We start from the raw sequence: 22102 nt of genomic DNA, 5'->3' as shown, positions 1-22102 counted from the left end.
CTTTGGTTTAGAGCACAGATTCAGAACCTGTGGGTTTTACCCCTAGTTCTGTGGAGGCAGACAGGGGAATAGAATTATACAATTTAAGGCCAGAACGGACCACCCAATCATCTACTATAGCACAGGCCACTGACAGCATCCACACACTAACCCAACAACCAAAATGAGACCAACGTATCACAGCCTCAGGCATAGAACAGGAGGGAGAGGGAAACAAAATTCCTCTCCAAGGTCACTGCTGATGTGGCCAGGGGAAAATTCCTTCCTGATCCCACATATGTCAATCAGTGGGACCCTGGGCATGTGACAAGAGCCAGCCAGCCAAGCACCTGAGAAAGAGAATGCTCGGTGCCACCTCAGCCCCCCGCCATCCCCATCCAATGTCCCATCTCCAACTGTGGACATCTTCTGGTGCTTCAGAGGAAGAAGATAAAACAAAACAAAAAAACTCCCAAACAAACAAAAAATCTCTCAGAATACATTGCGGGGGGGGGGGGGGAATCCCTTTCTGACCCTGCCAGTGGTCGGCTGAAACCCTGAAGCATGAGCATTAGGAACACAGGACATTAACTGGAAGTGAGCCTCGGGGCTCCTGAGCCCTGCCCCCATCACAAGCAACCCATCATACAATCACACTCAGACATTTCTCTATCTGTCCCTTAAAACTGACCAAGTTGTGTGCCCTCCACAACTCCTATTCAGGGGCTGCTTCAGAACCTCCCCACTCTGATGGTTAGAAACCTTCTGCTGATTGCCAGCCTGAATTTGTGCCTGGCTGGGTTAGTGGTTGGAGCAGGGAGAAGCAGGCCGCAGAACAGAGCAGCAACTAGAGAAGAATGGAAGCAAGAAGGAAGCTGTGTGTGAAAGCTCACCTGGATGTGAGATCTCAGCATCCTCTCTCCGCCTCTGCTGTGAAGGGAGCTGGGCAAGAGGAGGCTGATATCTGCTCTCTGAGCCACTGGGTCCCTGGGACTTGGTCTCCAGAGTGGGTGGGAGCAGCCAGCTCTGGATTTGATCACTGAATGATTCATGGAAACCCAGAGCATTGCCAGGGAGAGGCCACTCATACTTACACCCTCAACACACATTGCCCCTCCCACACACACAACCCCACACATGTTCAGCACCTGAAAACCCCTCAGACAAGAGTTGGTGGAGGTCAAGATGAGGCCACATTGAAAGCCCCCAGTGCCAGCCCCTTGGGCACATGGTGAATCCCATCCAGGGGCTGGCAGTACTAAGGCAGTGCTCTGTCTTCTAGGAGGTGCTGGGTTGTCTCGCTTTCTCCACCCACAGTGCGGAATTCATTCCCTCCAGCAGGCATCAGCAGGGACACACCCCGCCCCTCAGCACCAGGTGCACTAACCCCTTGCCTCACCACTGCGCAGCTGTAACCCAGCTGCTCCACCCCAGAGCTGGTTGCACCTCAGCACTGGCTGAGCCAGCCCCATGCAGAACCACTGTGTGACCGTTGACTGGCTGCCCCACCCCAATAACGGCTGCGTCTCACCTGTGTTGTGTACATGGAGTCAAAGGGCAAAGATGCTTTATGAACCCAGGCCAAGTGTAGCCCTCATGCTGCGGAGGGATGATGTGTTTCTCCTTTGGCAAGCCAGGAAAAGAGAAAAATCCTTTATGGGATCCCCATTGTGTAGGCCCTATACTCACCTGGTACCTCATTAACTAGAAGGCTGCACCCTTCCATGCTTCTCTAGGCCAAGCTGTTCACCCATTTGGGACCCGTCCCCTCTATGGCCAGACCCTGCCCCCTTCCCCCATCTAGTCAGAACCGCAATGGACCAGGAGGAACGTTGGAAAAGTGGAAAAGCTCAACACGAAAATAAGGCTTTTCCAGTTTTTGCCAAAATAAACAGGGTAATGACCTGAGTATGGTGAGGGGCCCGGCTGAGGGTCTGGATGGAGTGGAGGCAAAGGGCCTGGCTTGAGGGGGACAGGTGGAGTTGGTGTCCAGTTTTATACCAGACAGTCATCTTTTTGGCAGGTTTGTCTCCTGTCTGGCAGGGGCGGGCGGCACGCTCTTGAACATGGTGTCCCCCATGCAGCATGACCAGGTCACGCTGGCAAGGGTGGTCCCATGCCATTCCCGGAAGTGCTGGAATGTCTGGTATTCCAGGAATATATGCATGGCCACCCTAGTCCCTTCCCAAAGGCTTTTCAGCAAACTCAGCAGTCATGGGATACGAGGGAAGGAGCTATCATGGGTCATTAACTGGCTAAAAAATAAGAAATAAAGTGCAGGAATTAAAGGTGAGTTTTCTCAGCAGAGAGAGGTAAAAATAGTGAGGTCCCCCAAGCATTGGCACTGGAACCAGTGCTGTTCAGTATATTCATAAATGATCTGGAAAAAGGGGTAAGCAGTGAGATGGCAAAATTTGTGAGTTACCAAATTACTCAAGATAGTCAAAAGGTGTCATAGGTTTCACCCCCACTCTGCACTTTAGAGTACAGATATGGGGACCTGCATGTGAACCTCTAAACTGAATTACCAACTTAGATCTGGTTTTGCTGCCACCACTCCCAAGTTCTAACTCCTTTCCCTGGGTAGTGTAAGAATATAAAAGAAGGTACTAACAGTGATTCCCCCAAGTGACAGTGACCCCTCATAATTCGTCCCCCACACTTTAAAATCCAACAGTTTCACCAAGTACAAAAATCTCTTGGGTCTTCTGTTAAAACTTGTAAGCTACTGTCTGTAGAAACCATTGATTATATCTATCCTGTGAAAGATACTTTACTACTATGTAAAACTTACAAACAAGTTAACTGACTTTGTTCTTGAAGTAATTGATACAATGCAAACAAACACTATAAGCCGTTAAGTGACTTTCACTTCATTCAATGGCTCCTAGGACAGACCCCCACCCTCTGTGATTAAAAGGCTGGGAGTCTCAAATAAATTAAATTAAAATATGGTTAAGATATGGAATGTATGCTGATGAATGCTTGATATACATGAATGGTTAGGGAGGTGCCAGCCTAGAAAGGGAGTATCCATCGGCCGAAGAATGTGTCAAGTAGGACCACCAGACAACCCCCTGAGGGTAAACTGGGATCCAACCCATCACCTGGAAGGATGAGAAACACAAACTTTGGACAGTGTGGAGCCACCAGGAATGTGCCACTTTGGACAGGAATGTGCCATCTGCTGATTGAGTCAGCAACAGCAGGATGAAACAGTTCCCATAGACTAACATAGGAATTAATTCCTATAAGAATGGACTCTAAAGACTGATGACTTTGAGTCTCTGGTTCTGCTGCCAACCTCCTGGAGCATCAGGTGCATCTGACACAGACTCGGCTCCATCCTCATGACCAAGATACCTGGTCAGTAACTTGGCATGAGCAACTTCTAGGCTGGTAAGTATAACACCTATACAGAACTTGAACGAATGATTGTGTGAATGAATCTCTCTCTCTCCCTCTCTCTCTCTCTATATATATGTGTGTGTGTGTGTGTATAAGAAATAAGTCATCAAACAATGTTGTTTACTTTTATCTTTTGCTTTATCATTATATTTACAATAAATGTGGCATCTTTGCCTTATCCCTTTTAATAAGATCCTGCTGGTTTTTATTCTATTGGTATAACAGTAGCCTTGAGAGACTTCTTCACCAATTTCCTGGTGAGCCCAGATCCAACCTCCTTGGATGTTAAAACAAGGAAAAATCAGTCAGGTTCTTAAAAAGAAGGCTTTTAGTTAAAGAAAAGAAAGGTAAAAGAAAACCTTCTGGGAGAGATTAGCATACCAGCTACTCCCACAGACAACAGATTCAAAACACAGAGGATGTCCCCCTGGGCAAAAACTTAGTTACACAAAAAATATCCAATTTGATTATTCCCTAATGCCCAAGACAAGTTACAAAGAAATAAATATAAACCTATTTATTTCCTTCACTAATACTCACTACTTGATAAGAGGCTGAATTCTGGAGCTTTCCCACTCTGGTCAAAACTTAAACTGAAACTAAACAAAGGGAACTTCCCTCCTTCCTTTTGAACCACCTTGTCCCCCCATTGGTTCCTCTGGTCAGGTGTCAGCTAGGCTAGGTGAACTTCTTAACCCTTTACAGGTAAAAGAGGCATTAACCCTTACCTATCTGTTTATGAGAAAAGGTGACTGTGAAAAGTTACAAAGGGATCTCACAAACTGGGTGACTGGGCAAGGAAATGGTGATTGAAATTCAATGTTGATAAGTGCAAAGTAATGCATATTGGAAAAAAATAATCCCAAATATACATACAAAACGATGAGGACTAAATTAGCAGTTACCACTCAAAAAAGAGATCTTGGAGTCATCGTGGATAGTTCTCGGAAAACATCTGTTCAATTGCAGTGACAGTCAAAAAAGCTAATGGAATGTTAGGAACCATTACGAAAGAGATAGAAATAAAACAGAAAATATCATAATGCCACTATATGAATACATGGTACGCCCACAGCATGAATACTGCGTGCAGTTCTGGTTGCCTCATCTCAAAAATGATATATTAAAATTGTGAAAGGTGCAGAGAAGGGCAATGGAATGATTAAAGGTAGGGAACAGCTTCCATACTAGGAAAGATTAAAAAAAGACTAGGTCTGTTCATCTTGGAAATGAGGGAACTAAAGGGGGGGAGGTTATGATAGAGGCCTATAAAATCATGACTGGTGTGGAGAAAGTGAATAAGGAATTGTTATTTACCCCTTCACATAACATCAGAACCAGGGGTCTCCCAATGAAATTAAGAGGCAGTGGGTTTAAAACAACAAAAAAAGGAAGTACTTCTTCACACAGCAAACACAGTCAACCTGTGGAACTCATTGCCAGGTGATGTTGTGAAGGCCAACAGTATAACTGTGTTAAAAAAAATGTAGATAATTTCATGGTCCATCAATGGCTATTAGCCAAGATGGTCATGGATGCATCCCTATGCTCTGGGTGTCCCTAAACCTTTGACTGCTAGAAGCTGGGACTGGATGACAGGGGATGGATCACTCACTAATTGGCCAGTTCTGTTCATTCCCTCTGAAGCATCTGTCACAGGACACTGTCAGAAGACAGGATACTGGCTAGATGGACCTTTGGTCTGACCCAGTACGGCCATTCTTATATTATGTTCTTATGTTCACTCTCCTGAACTCATGCTGTGACACCCTGGCACCCCCATATTCAACACTGCCATATAATTAGGATATGTTTTGTACAAAGTATGCCTTGTGAGGTATCATTCTAAAAGTCTTGATCTACTAGACATTAATATCTTATTGGATTGTATGTGCCACCATTGTACGTAAAGATACAAAATTTGGCTATGTATGTGCTACTGAAACATGTTGTGAGGTTGAGAGCACCCACAAGCAGCCTTTCTGGTACAATAATAAAAAGGACAAACAATGTTAATGGCTTATTGAGGAAATACACACAAGCACAAGGATTACCACAGGACCTGTTTACTATAGAAATCTCTCAGATACAACATTACACAATGGGAACTGTTTGACCCAGGTCACAGCAAAAGAGCTTTCCAGCAAGTGGGAAGAAGATATAAAATGGGGAAATCACATCATGACTCCACCTCACTCTCCCTACAACAACACACCTGAAAGTACCAGAGGAACAAAGATCCCACTGGGGAATGAAGAGCTTGTCCCAGGCAGGAAAGAAGGAAGCCTGCCTGTGTATGCAAAAGCTAACCTGCTTGCACTATCTAACTGGGTGAGACACTGTTTAATTCAAATACTAATTAGTACATTAGGCTTAGATTGTGGTTTTGTTTTATTTCTTATGGTAATCTACTTTCATCTGTTTGCCATCACTTATAACCACTTAAAAGCTATCTTTCTGTAGCTAAGAAATCAATTTTATATTTTACCTAAAACATTGTGTGTTTTGTTTGAAGTACAAAGGGGATACATCTCAGCTCAGGAACAAGAGTTGGTGCACATCCACTTTCCTTTGTAGAAGTGGCAGACTGGGCAATACATTCATACTGGTCAGGCTTTTGACCAGGGCAGGTTGGTACAGCTCTGGGGTCTCAGGCTGGGGATCTGGGAGTATTTTGTCTGTTGTCTCTCTATTGTGGGTTCATCAGTGGCTGGCCAGAGCATTCATAAACATGGCTGGGTGTTGTCTCTGCCTGTGGATGTTGACGTGAGTGCAAGCTTTGGGAGCTTTGCAGCTTGTCACAATGTCACAGTGCAAGAGAGAACCTAGATTGGTGACACAGAGGGCTCAGCTGTACCTGAGTTCCAGGTCGCACCCCGGGGGGGACCCATCACACATGCACCTCACCTAGGTCAGCCCCTTCTTGCGGAAAAAGAAGCGGGGGAAGGGAGAACATCATTTTACCCAATAGTATTTTAAGCTGTAACCAAGCACATTCGAGACCCCAGTTAAAACCTCCGCTCTGCCTCATTCAGAGCAACAACTTGAACCCAGTTCGTCCGCATCCCAGGCGACTGTCCTAACCTATCTAGGCTATAGGGCAGGCCTGCACAACATGCGGCCCATGGGCCGCATGCGGCCCGGGTGGGCTCACTGTGTGGCCTGCGGGCAAGTGGCAGGGGGAGCTGCCGGGTTCGCCCCCTGGCCGGGGGGGGGGCGACCTCACAGCCCCGTGTGTGCACACAGTGCTCCGACTGCCCGGACGGTCAGAAGCGCGGCTGCTGGGTTCGCCTCCTGCCCGGGAGGGGCCAACCTCACAGCCCCGCGTCTGCGCGCTGCGCTCCAACCTCCCAGATGGTCAGAAGTGTGGCACACACATTCCACGCTCGAACAGCCAAAAGCGCACGTGTCTCTGTCTCCCGCTCCCCCCACCTGGCATACAGCAGGTGTGTCACTTCCGGGGCCTGCTGAGGCGGGAAGCACTGGGCATGAGGAAGAGCCGGTAAGTGTGAGCAAGGGGAGGGGCGCCGGCCTGGGCTCGAGCTGCAGCTCGAGGGGGGGACTGGGCCGAGACCCCCCAAATCCCTTCTTCGGTTGGGGGTGGGGTGGCTACTGTGCTGGTTGCTCCCAGGGCGGCCTCCGTAGTGATGGTGAGGGGTTGAACTGTCTGTGGGCAGCCGGGAAATCCCCGGGGGAGACTCTGTGTGTGTGTGTGTGTGTGTGTGTGTTGCACCTGCCCTGCCCTGACTGCTGCCCCCTTCCCTGGTCAAGGGATCTTACCCATCCCCTGCCCCTATCACACTGCCCCCCCCACCCCAGGGCTCCCTGCGGCCCCTGTGTTTGTGTGTTGGACAGTCACATCCAATCCTTTCACACTGCCCCCCTTTCCCCTCCCCGGCTTAGTTCATAGCCCCAGAAAATCCCTTAAAACTGTCCCCCTTTTCCCCTCCCCTTATTTCATGGGGGGATGACGAACCGAGCGGGTGGGCGGGCAGTGGGCATGAGGCAGAGCCGGTAAGTGCCGAGAGAGGGGAGGGGCGCTTGGCCTGTGCTCGAGCCACAGCTTGGGGGGGGGGACTGGGCCGAAACCCTCGCAAACCTCCCCCTTGGGTTGGGGGCGGGGCGGCTACTGCTCTGGTTGCTCCCAGGGTGGCCTCCGTAGTGATGGAGGGGGGGGTTGAACTGTCTGTGGGCAGCCAAGAAATCCCCAGGGGAGACGTGTGTGTGTGTGTGTGTGTGTGTGTGTGTGTGTGTGTGTGTTTTGCACCTGCCCTGCCCCGACTTCTGCCCCCTTCTCTGGTCAAGAGATCTTACCCATCCCCAGCCCCTATCACACTGCTCCTCCCCCCCAGGGCTCCCGGCGGCCCCTGTGTTTGTGTGTTGGACAGTTACATCCAATCCCTTCACACTGCCCCCCTTTGCCCTCCCTGGCTTAGTTCATAGTCCCACAAAATCTCTTCAAACTGTCCCCCTTTTCCCCTCCCCTTATTTCATGGGGGGATGATGAACCGAGCGGGCGGGTGGGCAGGTAGTGGCGGCGACGCTTTATACCTGGGGGGGGATGAAGAGGCGAGCGGCGAGTCGGTGGCTGGAAGGAGGCATCCATTTTCAGTATTTTAATTTTTGGTACTGCTGTGTGCAGTAATATAGTGACCCCTGGGGGGTTGAAGAGGGGTGTAATGGTGGGACCAAGCAGGGAGGGGGCGGGTCCTATTTTACTGTTGTGATCTGGTTACCCTATGCGTGCCATTTCTTTCCCCCTCTACAGGTTTCCACACACTGTCAGTGCCTTGCTAGTGTGCCACGCGCCTTGAGATATCTCTTCTCTTTGTGTGTGACTGTGAGTGTTTCCCTTGTGTGTGAATTTATTCAACAAAATCTTGAGCTTCATAATGGCTACCATGAGTGAAAAGAAAAAGAGAAAAATAGAATCAGAGCACAGAGTTTTCAACACTGAATGGACGAATAAATACGTATGTACTGTTTCCAAAGACAAAATACTGTGCCTCGTGTGTCACAAAAGGTTAGCCGTTCCAAAAGAATACAACCTTCGGCGGCACTTTGAAACTAAACATCCCAATCTCGCCAAATTGAACCCAAATGAAAAAATAATTAAAGCAGCCAGTTTAGCGAAAAACCTTAGTGGAGAACAGCAAATTTTCAAGAAAGTGAGCACTGAAAATGATACAGTTACTAAAATAAGTTTTCAAATTTCTAAGGAAATTGCTGCTGCTGGGAAATGCTTCACAGAAGGCGAGTTTTTAAAAAAGTGTATGTTGATTGCTGTATCTGAGTTATGTCCAGAAAAGAGGGGAATATTTGAGAATGTCTATCACGCATGACTGTACAGAGAAGAATAGCTATCATTTCTACCAATCTAAGTGATCAGTCAAAGCAGAGAGTCAGTGAATTCTGCTTTTACTCCCTAGCTATGGATGAAAGCACCAATTTAAAAGACACAGCCCAACTTCTTATTTTTATTAGAGGTATTGATAAAAACTTTGAAATTACTGAAGAACTTGTTGGCATGTGCTCCATGACGAGTCGCACAACCGGAAAAGAAATCTCCAGTGAAGTGATAAAATGCATGAATTATAAGTTGGGATTAGATTTCATAAACTTGGTGGCCATTTGTACTGATGGTGCTCCAGCTATGTGCGGAAAAAATGTTGGACCAGTTACTCTTCTTGAAGAATTTATCAGGAGACAAATAACCAAACATCACTGCATTATACATCAGCAGGTTTTGTGTAGCAAAGTCTTAAAATTTGAGCATGTAATGTTTGAGCATGTAATGTCACTGATAGTTTCTATTGTAAACTACATCCATTCTAGAGGACTAAAACATAGGATATTTTGAGCCTTTCTTGAAGGGGAAGACGCCGAGTGCAGCGACTTAATCTACCATATGGAAGTGAGGTGGTTGAGTCGAGGAAGAGTGCTCCAGATTTCGTTGCTTTGAAAGAGGAGGTAACAAAATTCCTAGAAAATGGGCCAATAAAATTCCCAGAGCTTGAAAATGAATCCTGGAATCAAGATCTCTTTTTCTTTTGTGATATTACAGCACACCTGAATAATCTCAACATTCAACTTCAGGGAAAAAATCAACTTATATTTCAAATGTGTGCACCAGTGAAAGCTTTCAAAATGAAATTGAAACTTTTCAGAAGTCAACTGTCAAAAGGTGAAATGTGTCACTTTCCCACTTGTGCACAGCGTATCCCTCAGCACAAACACGCCGAGTTAGGAGAAAAATATGCAAAGCACATCAATCTTTTGATTGAAGAATTTGATAGAAGACTTACTTTGTCTAAAGATGATGACGTACAGTTGAAGCTGATTGAAGATCCCTTTTCTGTGGATCCAGAGGAAGTGCCACGAGATTTGCAGTTGAAGGTTATTGAACTTCAATGTTCGGTAGTTTACCTAAATAAGCACAGAGAAAGCAGCCTGTGGGACTTCTACAAAAGTCTGGACGATGAAAAATACAAAAATCTTATCAAATTTGCAATGAAAACGTTCAGCATTTTTGGAAGCACTTACATATGTGAACAAACATTTTCCATCATGAACATGAATAAAAACAAGCAACGTTCTTCTCTGACTGATGACCATTTGGAAGACATTATGAAAATATCCACTTCAAATATGACCCCCAAATACGACAAGCTTGTTGCCAAAAAGAGATGTAATATCTCTCATTACATTTGCAAGGTAATTATGAAAAGTACAAATGTTTTCTTTCAACGGAACATTTTTCCATGATTCCTTAAAACAACTAAAATAATTTAAAACATTATTGTTTGCTTTAATTGAAAAATTCTTAATAAAGTATCAACCCCAAAAAAACCCTTCCTTTTCGGCCCACAGCTGTTTCGGTGGGGCGGAGCTGGGGAAGGAGATGTGTTTCAGGGGGTGTAGCAGGGTGGTTACCCTGCTCCTGCCCTGAAGGGCTTAAAACAGTCCTGGGAGAGGGCTGTGGCAGGGGAAAAGCTGGGATGATTGGGGAAGCCACTGCAGCTAGGCCATGCCCCAATCAGGCCACAGTTGGCCTGTATAAAAAGGCTGTGAGCCAGAGGCCCAGAGGAAGTCTTTCTCTGCTTGTAGAGAGAGAAGGGCCTGGCTGCTAGGGAGCTGAGCAGGGTACTGGGAGTGGAGCAGGGCTGGGGGAAGGCTAGAGGAGCTGGGGAGCTCCAGTCTGGAAAACCCCCAAGCTGTGGCCCTAGCTAAGGGCCTAAGACCAGTACCAGGGCTGCAGAGGGGCAGCCCAGCTATAGAGAGAGGCAGCAGATCCAAATCCAACTTTGCCTGTGATGAGTGGCTTATACTGCAGTCTGCCCCAGGGCACGGGGGCTAGTTAGTGACTGGCAGTAGCCTTATACTGAGGCGAGGTGGGGATTAGAGGGTTGGGAGTTCCCCAGAGAGGGGAGACTTAGAGCCAGAGTGTGGGGGTATTGCCAGGGGGCAGCACCCCAGATCAAAGGGCACTGGAATCCGGGAAGGACACGGGGCCAGCGGCAGCGGGACACCGGCCTCCAGAGAGTGCTCCAACAGCTGGATTAGCTAATTCCCGAGAAGACCAGCAGGAGGCGCCGTCGGGGTGAGTCCTGCCTGCTTACACGGGGGCTGTGCGGCGCTGGGGGGGGGTGTATTTCAGCGGGGTCAGGGGGTTTCGGCCCTCAGCTATTTTCTTTGGAGTACTATGGCCCTCGCCACTTTATGAGTTGTGCAGGACTGCTACAGGATATATTGTGGTTGCTTTCTTTCAGAAGTGTTCATTGGCCAGAAGAGGAGACAGACTGACTCTCATAGAATCATAGAATCATAGTCTCTGTAGTTGAGTGGCTAATGCACACTCCTGCAAGCTAAGCAGGGATTTTGAGGATCTAAATATTGGATTTAGGCATCAAAAGTAGTAGCTGAGTTCCTAAATCCCTTTGTGGCTCTAACACTTAGACTTTCCTAAGATGTTTGACTTAGAACTTTATGACTTTCTGATTAAAAATTTAGCACTATAGGATATCAATACAGCACATATTAAACAGATTAAGAACTGGCTAACTGACTGACCCAAAAATAGAGAGAAGATGAAGGAGGTGATATATTTTATCAAGCTTTCGAGCCACACAGAGCTCTTGTTCAGGTTTGGGAAAAATACTCTCAACGCCACAGCAAAATGCCAAGTGGAACAGATTGTTTAGTGTAAGTGGTTAGTGTGATGCTGGCAAGGTCACCATTTATAATATTTTTGATACCAATATTACAAAATTGCAATTAATTTTACAAGGTATGTCATGTAAGGTATCAGTGGAAAAGGTATGATTTGCTAAGTATGATAATCATATGTATATGTATGTATCACTTTTGTATTGTGGTATATTTGTATACCAAACTTGTGCTGTGTTTCTGGGTGACAGACCCACACAGAGTGGCATCAGCACTACCTAACCTGTTGGATGGACCATCAAGGGAAATCAGCTGTACAATGTGTGACGGGTTGGATCACAGAAACCTCCTTGGGAACTGCCAGTTGATGTGCCAAGACTACTTCTGCCCCTGCTTTCCCTCTGCCAGCCTGGGAATCCAGCACCCTATCTTACTGAACCAGACACGCCTGTCTGCTTCAACACAGATCCAGGGTCTGAACCAAGTGCCTAAAAGCTGCAGGCTTAACTGAAAACAGCTTACAGAAGTGTACTTGTCTTTAACACTCAGATGCCCAACTCCCAATGGCGTCTAAACCCAAATAAATCCGTTTTACCCTGTATAAAGCTTATACCGGGTAAACTCATAAATTGTTCGCCCTCTATAACACTGATATGCACAGCTGTTTGCCCTCCCCAGGTATTAATATATACTCTGAGTTAATTAATAAGTAAAAAGTGATTTTATTAAATACAGAAAGTAGGATTTAAGTGGTTCCAAGTAGTAACAGACTGAACAAAGTGAATTACCCAGTAAAATGAAATAAAACACACAAATCTAAACCTAATACAGTAATACAACCGAATACAGGTAAGGTCTCACCCTTAGAGATGTTTAAATAAGTTTCTTTTCTCAGACTGGATGCCTTTCTAGCCTGGGCACAATCCTTTCCCCTGGTACAGCCCTTGTTCCAGCTCAGATGGTAGCTAGGGGATTCCTCATGATGGCTCACCTTTCTTTTGTTCCACCCATTTATGTATCTTTTGCATAAGGCGGGAATCCTTTGTCCCTCTCTGGATTCCCACCCCCTCCTTCTCAATGGAAAAGCACCAGGTTAAAGATGGATTCCAGTTCAGGTGACATAATCACATGTCACTGCAAGACTTCATTACCCACTTGCCAGCATACACATATACATGGAGACTTACAAGTAAAACAGAGCCATCTGCAGACCATTGTCCTGGTTAATGGGAGTCATCAAGATTCCAAACCACCATTAATGGCCCGCACTTTGCATAATTACAATAGGCCCTCAGAGTTATATTTCAAATTTCTAGTTTCAGATACAAGAGTGGTACATTTATACAAATAGGATGATCACACTCAGTAGAGTATAAGCTTTGTAATGATACCTTACAAGAGACCTTTTGCATGAAGCATATTCCAGTTACATTATATTTACTCATTAGCATATTTTTATAAAATCATATAGACTGCAACATCACACAATGAACCCATTGAGAGAAGTCAGGGGCTACACCTGTGAATCAGCAGGATGTGTAGGGACATGCCTTTGGACAGGAGACTCCAAATGCTTTTCCATGCCAATGTGCTGTGAGCTTGTGTTTGGGACAGAGTATGTACAAGCCATGTGGCAAAGGATATAAAAGGCAGAGTGACCCTTTATCACCCCTGTAGTCATTGGACTCAAAGAGGGGGTCAGTGGGTTACAGATTGTTGTAATAAGCCATAAATCCAGTCTCTTTATTAAAATCATTATTTTTAGTGCCTACTGAAGTTATGAATTTAAATTCCCAGGCTTGTCTTTTGAAAGAGTTGTGCAGGTTTCCTGTGAGGATGAGGACTGATTGGTCAGATATAGAGTGATTGCTTGGTGAAAAGTATTCACGTGCAGGTAATAGGGTGTTTTTGTCTTTTATCATTTTCCCATGTGCGTTCATTCAAGAGTGTAGTGATTGTCTGGTAATCCAATTGAAACTATTCTCAGCTGTAGACAACCATAAAACAAAAACAGAACCAAACAAAATTGGCTTTTGGTTGTTGAAAAAAATCACTTTTCGTAACCCACAACAAATTCAATGAAAATGGATATTCTCACTTGAAAATGTCATTTTGTCTAAAAGCCCTTTCATAAAAAAAGAAAAGATAAAAAGCTTTGATGGAAAAATTTCAATTAGCTCTAATATTGAAGAAGAAGGAGGAGGAGGAAGAGGATGCCGCTCTATCTTGCATTCAGTTCAAAGGCATATGTGAATTATAGTTCTCATTTTCAAAGTGCCCTAGAGGAATTTGGCATCCCACTCGCATAGAATTTCAATGAAATTTGAGTGTCTAACTCATTTGGGCTCTTCTGAAAATACCAGCCCTAAATAATATGAACTCTTCTTACACCAAAACCCAATCAGGAACATTTTATACCATCTTCCACCCCTACAAAATCATACTTAAACTATGGAACTCATTGACACATGATATCCTTGTGGACAAGAGCTTAAAAGGGTTCAAAGTTCAAGCTATATGTGAATAGTGAGAAAATTCACATTTACCTCAAATAGCATTGAAAATGCTTAGGGGATATAAACCCTCCTACTGTAAAGCATAAATAAACTAAGGACCAGATTTTTAAAGGTATTTAGGTGCACAGTGGGCACCTAGGCTCCTAACACCCATTTCAATTAATGAGTTTCAAGTGCACAGGTGAAAATCTCACTAGGTGACTGAATACCTTTAGCAATCTGTCCCTAAATGACAGTGAGAGGAGGTAACATCCCTTATGGGCAGATTGTGCCTTAACAGATTCTTGTGGGGTTCTTGCTGTTTTCTTTGAAACATCTGGTATCGGCCACTGCCAGAAAAGGGGGGCCAGCTTTGACTGGATACTGGTTCGACCAGTTGTGACAATTCCTATGTTCTTAAGAGGTAAAATTAATTCTCCAGTGGTGCTGAGTGCCAGACAGCTGGAAGAGCACAAAGGGGATACTGCTATTAGAATAGGGCAGGACAGGAGTCATGATTCCCTCTCTCCCTGCCCCACTGTAACCCACTCCCTTCTCAGAGCTATGGATAAAACTCAGGCATTCCAACTCCCAAGCACCTACGAGACCCCCATTCTTCCCTCCTCAAGATGGGGCTAGAACTTGTGAGACCTGAATCCTAACCACACCACACTAACCACTGGACCACATTCCCTTTCCTAGTGCCACTGCCCTGAAGCATGACTCCTGACTCCCAGTACCCCTGCTCTAAATGCTAGTCACATTCCCCTCCCAGAGCTGGTGGCAGAACCCAGAAGCCCTGACTCACCGTAGCTCCATTCCACCCCATGCTGCTCTAAGGGTCGTTAGTCATCTAACGATGCAGAGTGTCAGCTAGTGGGATTTTCCAAAGCACCTAAGCAAGTTAGGTGCCTAATTCCCAGTGAACTCAAGGGTCGTTAGGTGCCTAAGTCTATTGACAATCCCATCAGATGCCTGTCTGTAGATTTAGATACCTAAACACCTTTCAAATCTGGCCCTTAAATCTCACTGGAAATGAATGGGTGGCAAGAAAAGAACCCCCGAGTCCTGGCTACTCTGACCACTTCCTCATGTACCCTTCCCAGACACAGGGACAGGACCCAAGTCTCCAGGGACTTTCTACCTCTCAGAGGCCAGGCAAATATCCAGTTTGTCCCTGTGTAAGAACTGTTTGTGCATGCAGCTCTCCATTTAACTCTGCACCCCAGGAAACTTTGACATACGCCGCTTGGCTCAGCCATTAGCAACTGTTATACTGAAAAATCTCAGTTTACTTTCTAATGACGTCCCATGGAACCAAACTGCCATCTGCTTAGACCCCAGAGCGGCCACTTTCTTCAGCACACCCGGTAAAACTCAGCTGGATTTCAGGAACTGTTTGATCCTAGAACCTGTGTTGGAGGGAGGGTTAAAATCTGATATATAGGGTGATTTTTCAGCCTGAGTTCACTTTGGAATGAGACCTTTTCTTTGTGCATCATGACAGTGCTGAACAGCTCTGAGCCGTGACTTCCCCAGGGCATCCTTCATCCTTCAGAGAACTGAGGGCGCAAACACAGCAAGTACTGTGATGATATATGTTATTCTGTGGGGGAGGAAGTGTGGCCTAGTGGATAGCACCGTGGCCGCAACTCACCGTACCTGCGTTCTATTTCCAGTCTGCAGTGGCCTTCTCCGTGATGCCTTGGACCAGCCACTTCACCACTCTGTCCCTCAGTTTCTCCTTTTGTAATATAGAGATGAGGATACTGATCTCTTTGGTAAAGTGCTTTGAGATTGACTACTGAAAAGTGTTACATAAGGGCTGAGTGTTACTGCTTTAAGAAATTATGGGAAATGTGCAAGGTAATACTAAGGATACAGGCATTTGTATGGCAGGGGAAATGCTCAGACACTAAATTCAGGCACAGTAAATCTGGCTTTAGCACATGATATTTTAGCTTTGGAGCTGGCTGAGGAACTAACAGCATTTTCATTTAAAGTTTTGAAATTTTAAACTTTCTTTTTTTTTTTACAATTTTTAATAATACATTTGAAAATATTGATGAAAACATTCTCAGACACTGGGATCCATGCCGGGAATATTAGCAATGTGCTTTGCATAGGCACAGGAACGGCTTTAAATGAATAGAAACAAGGAGGTTTACACTCCAGGGCAGACTCACTGTCACTTTGGCTGAGATTTTCAAAGGTGTATACTCAACCCCCATTCGTTTCACCAGGAATTTGGCATACCAGTCCCCTAGATACCCAGGAAAATCTCAGCCTTTGTATTTGTAATCATGTATTTAAACGATTTCTAGCACCTCCATAGCTGCAGTACATGAGCATTTCAAGATATTTTAAGTATTTGACACAGTCAAATGAGGTAAGGAAGTAGCATTATCCCCATTGGGATGGTAAACTGAGGCACAGAGAGGCTAAGGGCCAGACTTCTAAAGGTGGTCAGACCCCTAAAATGCAGATAGGTGCCCAGTGGGATTTTCAGAAGTGGTCAGCTGCCTTAAGAAGTCTGAACACCTTTAAAAATCTGCTGTAAGTGACTCGTGTAAGGTTGGACAGGGCGTGTGTGACAGCGCAGGAAATGAAACCTGCTTTTCAGCAGTGGCAGGCTGCTATCCTAAGGACTCAATCATCCTTCCTCATCTGCTGACAGGATAGGGCTGATGCTGATTGACCCAGCACATGCTGGGCCCATAGCAACGTCCCTGATGTCTCGCCCAGTGCTCTGTGTTAAGCTGATTTCTGTGCAGTGGCGTGGAGTGTCCAATGGAAATGTCCCCTCTTGCAGTAGCCAGTGGGCCAGGCACAACTTCCACTGGTCAGTGGCAGGTGCTGTTTGGAGAGGCGTTGTTCCAAGAGGGAAGTGGGACAGAGTGATTCAATACCAGGCTGGTCTCACACAGGATGCTGGTGGTGGAACAAGGAACTGAATGCTGGTTTGCCAAATCCCAGCCTAGTGCTCTAAGCCTTAGACCACCCTTCCCAACTAAGTAATAAGAGTTTAACCCAAACAGTGAAATATCTGCTGGTTTCAGGGAGGGGTGGTTCCCATGGGGGGATGGGAATGGAAGTTTTCTCCCCAGGCCTGTGCAATGGCTGCAGTCTGTAAACTTAAAACTTTTGACATCTCAAACCTTTTTTTAATACAATGTTTTAATACAACGTTCTCAGAAAGCTGCTTCACAAAAGGGCTGTCAGAACTTGGGAGAGAGCTGGTAGCAGCCTGCGGCCCCTAGCGCCAGCCTGGGTAGCTCTTCCCTTTAGGGGTGTGAACTGAGCTGGGGTGTTCCCCAAACCAAGGACCTACAGAAAAGCCGAGTCTGTGATGGGGCCAGGGAGGGAGGGGGGAGATGAAATGAGGGGTTTGTAATTATGAAGGCAGGTAACTCAGCAGGAGCCTTCACTGTCCTTAGTATCCAGCGTCATCATGTGACTAGTTCTAGCTGACTCCTGCTTCCCATGAAACAGGGCCCCTATTCTGCACCGCCGTGTGGGGGTTTAATCTGTGGGGAACTTGGAGCTGGGGAGGGAGAACTGGTCAACACCCATTGGGAGCTGCAGATAGAAGCAGAGTGAGTTACCCAATAGGGGCTTCTTTCTTTCTTTCTTTCTTTCTTTCTTTCTTTCTTTCTTTCTTTCTTTCTGTGATCAGTTAAAACATATTTAAAATTATTTTTTATAAATTATTTTTGAATAAACAGATGTTGAAAGTTACAGAAAGGTAAATGTCTCCAAATACTGCAACCTTTCACTGGACCTCCAATAGAATTATGTAACCACACCATTTTACAATTGGACAAAGCTGCAAGACCAGACAATACAAATCCAGAAAGTACTACATAGACACAACAAATTAGGGTAGGGATAACAGATTAAAATAGGAAAAGACATACATGAACAGAGAGAGGAAGGCAGGATGAGTCTGGAGAGGTAAAAAGATGAGGGGTAGGTGGAATGGAGGTCTATTGTTCTTTGAACCATCTCAACATTTTTTTTTATCCAAATGTATCTCAAAACAGGTCCATGTGTCTTTGAATTCATACCATTGCTCTCTGCTGTGATAAGCTAGTCTTGCTTTGGTTGCTTAATGTTTAATTTGCTTTATGGCTTCAAATAATTTAATTAATACCTGAGAGCACTTTACACAATCCCTGGTATGAATTTATATTTTGCTGAGGAATGTTAATGCTCATAAAATGCTATTAATACACCTGATATTCAGAAAAGCATCCCTATCCCAGTCAGCATTTAATCACATGATTAAAGTTAGATATGGGCTGAAATGCCATTACTGTTGATGGGAGTTAAGCACACACTTAAAATGAAGCATGTACTTACACACTTTGTTTAAGAGGGATGGATTTAGTCCCGAGTTTCATTTCTTCCCTGAATCAGGACCAGTTGGATTAGTCTAAATACAGTTTCTGGAGGGTGGAGAGAAACTAGTTACCAGTACTTTTGCAACTTAAAATAATGGCCAGTCAGAATTTCATGACAGCAAAAAGCCTCTGAATGCAGAGAGTCTGACTGCTGACAGGAGCCAAAAGGCACCACCCAGCAGTATAGAGTCTATGAGACACAGTTCTGCAGTCCTGATTCCAACCATAAGGTGGCAACAGTAAACAAAAACTCTGAGCAGGTCTTATTCCCTTTCGCCCCTTATTCTCAGTGGGGCACATACACACCAGCTAGCATTGACCTAAAATGGGATTTTTCAAAAGTTTAAAAAGGCCAGATTTTCAAAGGTATTTGGGCACCTAAAGATGGAGATTGCTTCCTAGTGGGATTTGCAAAAGTGAATATTTTTATTAACTTGATACATGTAAGATACAGTAAAACCAGGTTTCAAAATTCATTTTTAATCTTCACTGGAAAGAAAACAAGACCTTGCAAAACAAACAAACAAACAAACAAAAGAGAACCCCACCCCAGAATAGCAAATATCCCACCTTCCCTCTTTATACCACCCCCTCCACTTGCAGAAGCCAGAATTCATTATAGAAGTATGTGAGCTTCCAGCATAATGGTGTGGCCAAAAGGGCCAACGTTTTTCATGGGTGGGAAATTCCATTTTCTGATGAGTTACAAGTTTTTGTTCACTGAAAAAAAACATGTTAATAAACTTCTGACATGAATCCCAATGAGTGTTCACATACGTGATTTAATAAATTATTAGGTTTTTTTTAGTTCTAATCCCATAGTCACCAGACTCCACTCACTCCTGGAAAAGGCATAAAACCCAGACATCCTGACTAATTTTTTCCTGTGCTAACCCCTGATTCAGATTTCTCTTCCAGTGCCATGAACACAGCCCAGGCCAGTCAATTTTCCAATTTTCCACTTATTTCCATGTATCCCAAATAGGGTGACCGGACAGCAAGTGTGAAAAATCAGGAAGGGGGTGGGGGGCAATAGGAGCCTATATAAGAAAAAGACCTAAAAATCAGGACTGTCCCTATAAAATCGGGACATCTGGTCATCCTAATCCTCATATCAACCTCAGTCTAGTCAGCACAGGAGGGTATTTCCAAAGCCTGTTGAGTTTCCATGGCTAAAATAAAGACATAAAAAAAAGAAACACTCCATGAATTTATTAATGACTCCTGAGACAGAATCCCCAAATCACACTCTCTTGATTCTGCCCAGGAAAGCGAAAGGGATTTCAGAGATTCTTTGTTTCTAACACCAGTCTTAGATCGGAGGTCAGATATTATACAAAAAAATGTTTTCTGGGGCTTTTTCTCTATGGATCCAGGTCCCCTTCCCCTGCCTGTTGGGAGAGCAAAGATCAGCTTTGAGATCACTGATGCAATTGTTTGGAGACAGCCAGCTCTGGGATGACAGACACAGCAGCTTGTGGAAGGTAACACTGGGGATATGCCTTATTATTGTGTGTGGGGGGGTAGAGACTGTGATAATAAGGAAGGCAAATCTGTTTGGGGAGGTAACATTTATCACTGATAGATCCTTTTCTATTCTAAAGAGGTTATAGATATTGGTTGGTGCTTTCAGAAGAGTCTAAGTCAGTTAAGAGGATAATAGCCCAGAGACCCATTACTGCCATCACTGTCTGAAGCCTTTGCATGACCAAGTCACTAGTCTGCTCCTACAGCAGGGGCTGTAGGATGCTCAGATCTGAAATCCATTATCTCTGGGGCAGGTTAGAGATGGAATGTGAAAATGAGAAAGGGACAAGAGAAGTGCCTGGATATGCAGAGTGAAATCCCCACTGTGGACTTTTTTTTTGTTATTTCTGTTCCATTTCAGGTATATTTTAAATACACAAAATGGACTACAGAACCTCACCACTACAGTGACAGAATTTGTCCTCCTGGGACTTACCCAGAGTCCTGACCTGCAGATATTCCTCTTCATCATCTTCTTCATAGTCTACCTGACAACCTGGCTGGGAAACTTCACCATCATCACCACAGTGATCACTGACCACCGGCTCCACACCCCCATGTACTTCCTTCTGGCCAACCTGGCTTTCCTAGATGTCAGTGACTCATCAGTCACTGCTCCCAAATTGCTGTTGGGTCTTCTCACCCAGCGCAAAACCATCTCATTCAATGAGTGCATCCTTCAGATGTTCTTCTATCACTTCATCGGGGGTGCAATGGCATTTTTCCTTGTGGGGATGACAATTGATCGGTATGTGGCCATCTATAAACCATTGAAATACTTGATTATCATGAACCAGAGTATGTGCATGGGGCTTGTGGCATTGGCATGGCTGGGTGGATTCACTCACTCTGCTGTTCAGATGGGGCTGCTCCTCCAGCTACCATTCTGTGGGTCGAAAGTCCTGGACAATTTCTATTGTGATGTCCCACAAGTCATCAAACTGGCCTGCACTGACACCCATGTGGTTGAGCTGCAGATGGTCTTCAATGGTGGAGTGCTCCTTGTGGTCGTATTCATCATTCTGCTCATTTCCTACATTATCATCTTAGTCAAGATCAGGACACACGTCACAGACGGGAAGCACAAGGCTCTGTCCACCTGTGGAACCCAGATTGTCGTGGTGTGTTTAATATTCATACCCAGCATCTTCATCTACGCTCGGCCCTTCAAGAAGTTCACCCTGGACAAGGTGGTCTCAGTCATTTACACTGTAATCACCCCAATGCTGAACCCGATGATCTACACGCTGAGAAATGCTGAGATGAAAAAGGCCATCAGGAGACTGATAAGCAGAATGCTGTTCTCAGGGAAGAAACTAAAGACATAATTTATTTTTGAATGATCATTACTATTAGAAACCAGACCTCAAAATATCAGAGAGGGGATGTATATGCTATGTGAAGTGTGTATCCCATCAAAAGAGATCACATCCTGCACACTCGTGAAAAATTGTTTCATAAATAAGTCACAGACCAAGGGCCATAATCTCCATTGAAGTCTGCGTAACCAGCTGGTGTAAATCAGCATAGTTCTAATGGAGTGAATGGATCATATCCCCAGCTGGTGTAAATCAATGTACAGTAATTGCATTGGAGCTAGTAGACCATAGGCCCAGCTGTCACAGTGCACAACTCTATTGAAATCAATGGCAGGATTACCCAGCTACTGTAAGTCAACCACGGCTCCATTGGAGTCTACTGGCCAGATCCCCAGCTGATGAAATTCAGTGCCCTATGAATATTTTCCAACAGCTGAAGAGTTGACCCAGAGAATTTTCATTAAAAAAAAATATTCCATGAATGACTTCAATGACACGGGGTGTGGGGGAAGGAATCATAAAGATCATAGTCTTCTCAGGAGGACAAAAAAAATTTCAAATACATTGAATTTTTTTTGACATAAATAATTTTTAACTGTTATGAGGCTTTTAATATAGAATATTCCAATAGATAATATGGGCATTCAAATATTTTATGGTTTATCCTTTTCTCTCTTATAAAAATATACAGCTTATTTGTGTTTCCCATAGGACAAGTCAGCAGTATGATTTAATAAAATTCAGTCTTTACTTTTACCAAAAATTAGTGGGATTTGTTTGTTTGTTTTAATACAAAGTTTCTTTT

The 22102-nt window shown here is 44.8% G+C and overlaps 1 protein-coding gene across 1 annotated transcript; it reads left to right on the top strand.

Annotated features, from left to right (window-relative positions):
* The first annotated feature begins 1794 nt into the window (after positions 1-1794).
* Positions 1795-21306, top strand: LOC112123112 (olfactory receptor 4D2-like). The gene is made up of 3 exons (XM_026652489.1): positions 1795-1875; positions 17774-17793; positions 20340-21306. The coding sequence occupies exons 1-3, from the start codon at positions 1795-1797 to the stop codon at positions 21304-21306; spliced, it is 1068 nt and encodes a 355-aa protein (XP_026508274.1).
* Positions 21307-22102: the final 796 nt, after the last annotated feature.

This window comes from Terrapene carolina, unplaced genomic scaffold, assembly GCF_002925995.2.
Source record: "Terrapene carolina triunguis isolate 2854851 unplaced genomic scaffold, T_m_triunguis-2.0 Scaffold119, whole genome shotgun sequence".
Classification (NCBI taxonomy): domain Eukaryota; kingdom Metazoa; phylum Chordata; order Testudines; family Emydidae; genus Terrapene; species Terrapene triunguis.
The sequence above is the reverse complement of the archived record's forward strand: the minus strand, read 5'-3'. Positions and strand labels throughout refer to the sequence as shown.

Bases quoted from the DNA above. Each gene is read 5' to 3' on its own strand.
- LOC112123112 (XM_026652489.1), top strand. From the start codon at position 1,795: ATGGACCAGGAGGAACGTTGGAAAAGTGGAAAAGCTCAACACGAAAAT. The intron at 1,876-17,773 runs GTAATGACCTGA...TTGAATAAACAG, and splicing joins TTTTTGCCAAAATAAACAGG to ATGTTGAAAGTTACAGAAAG. The intron at 17,794-20,339 runs GTAAATGTCTCC...GTTCCATTTCAG, and splicing joins ATGTTGAAAGTTACAGAAAG to GTATATTTTAAATACACAAA.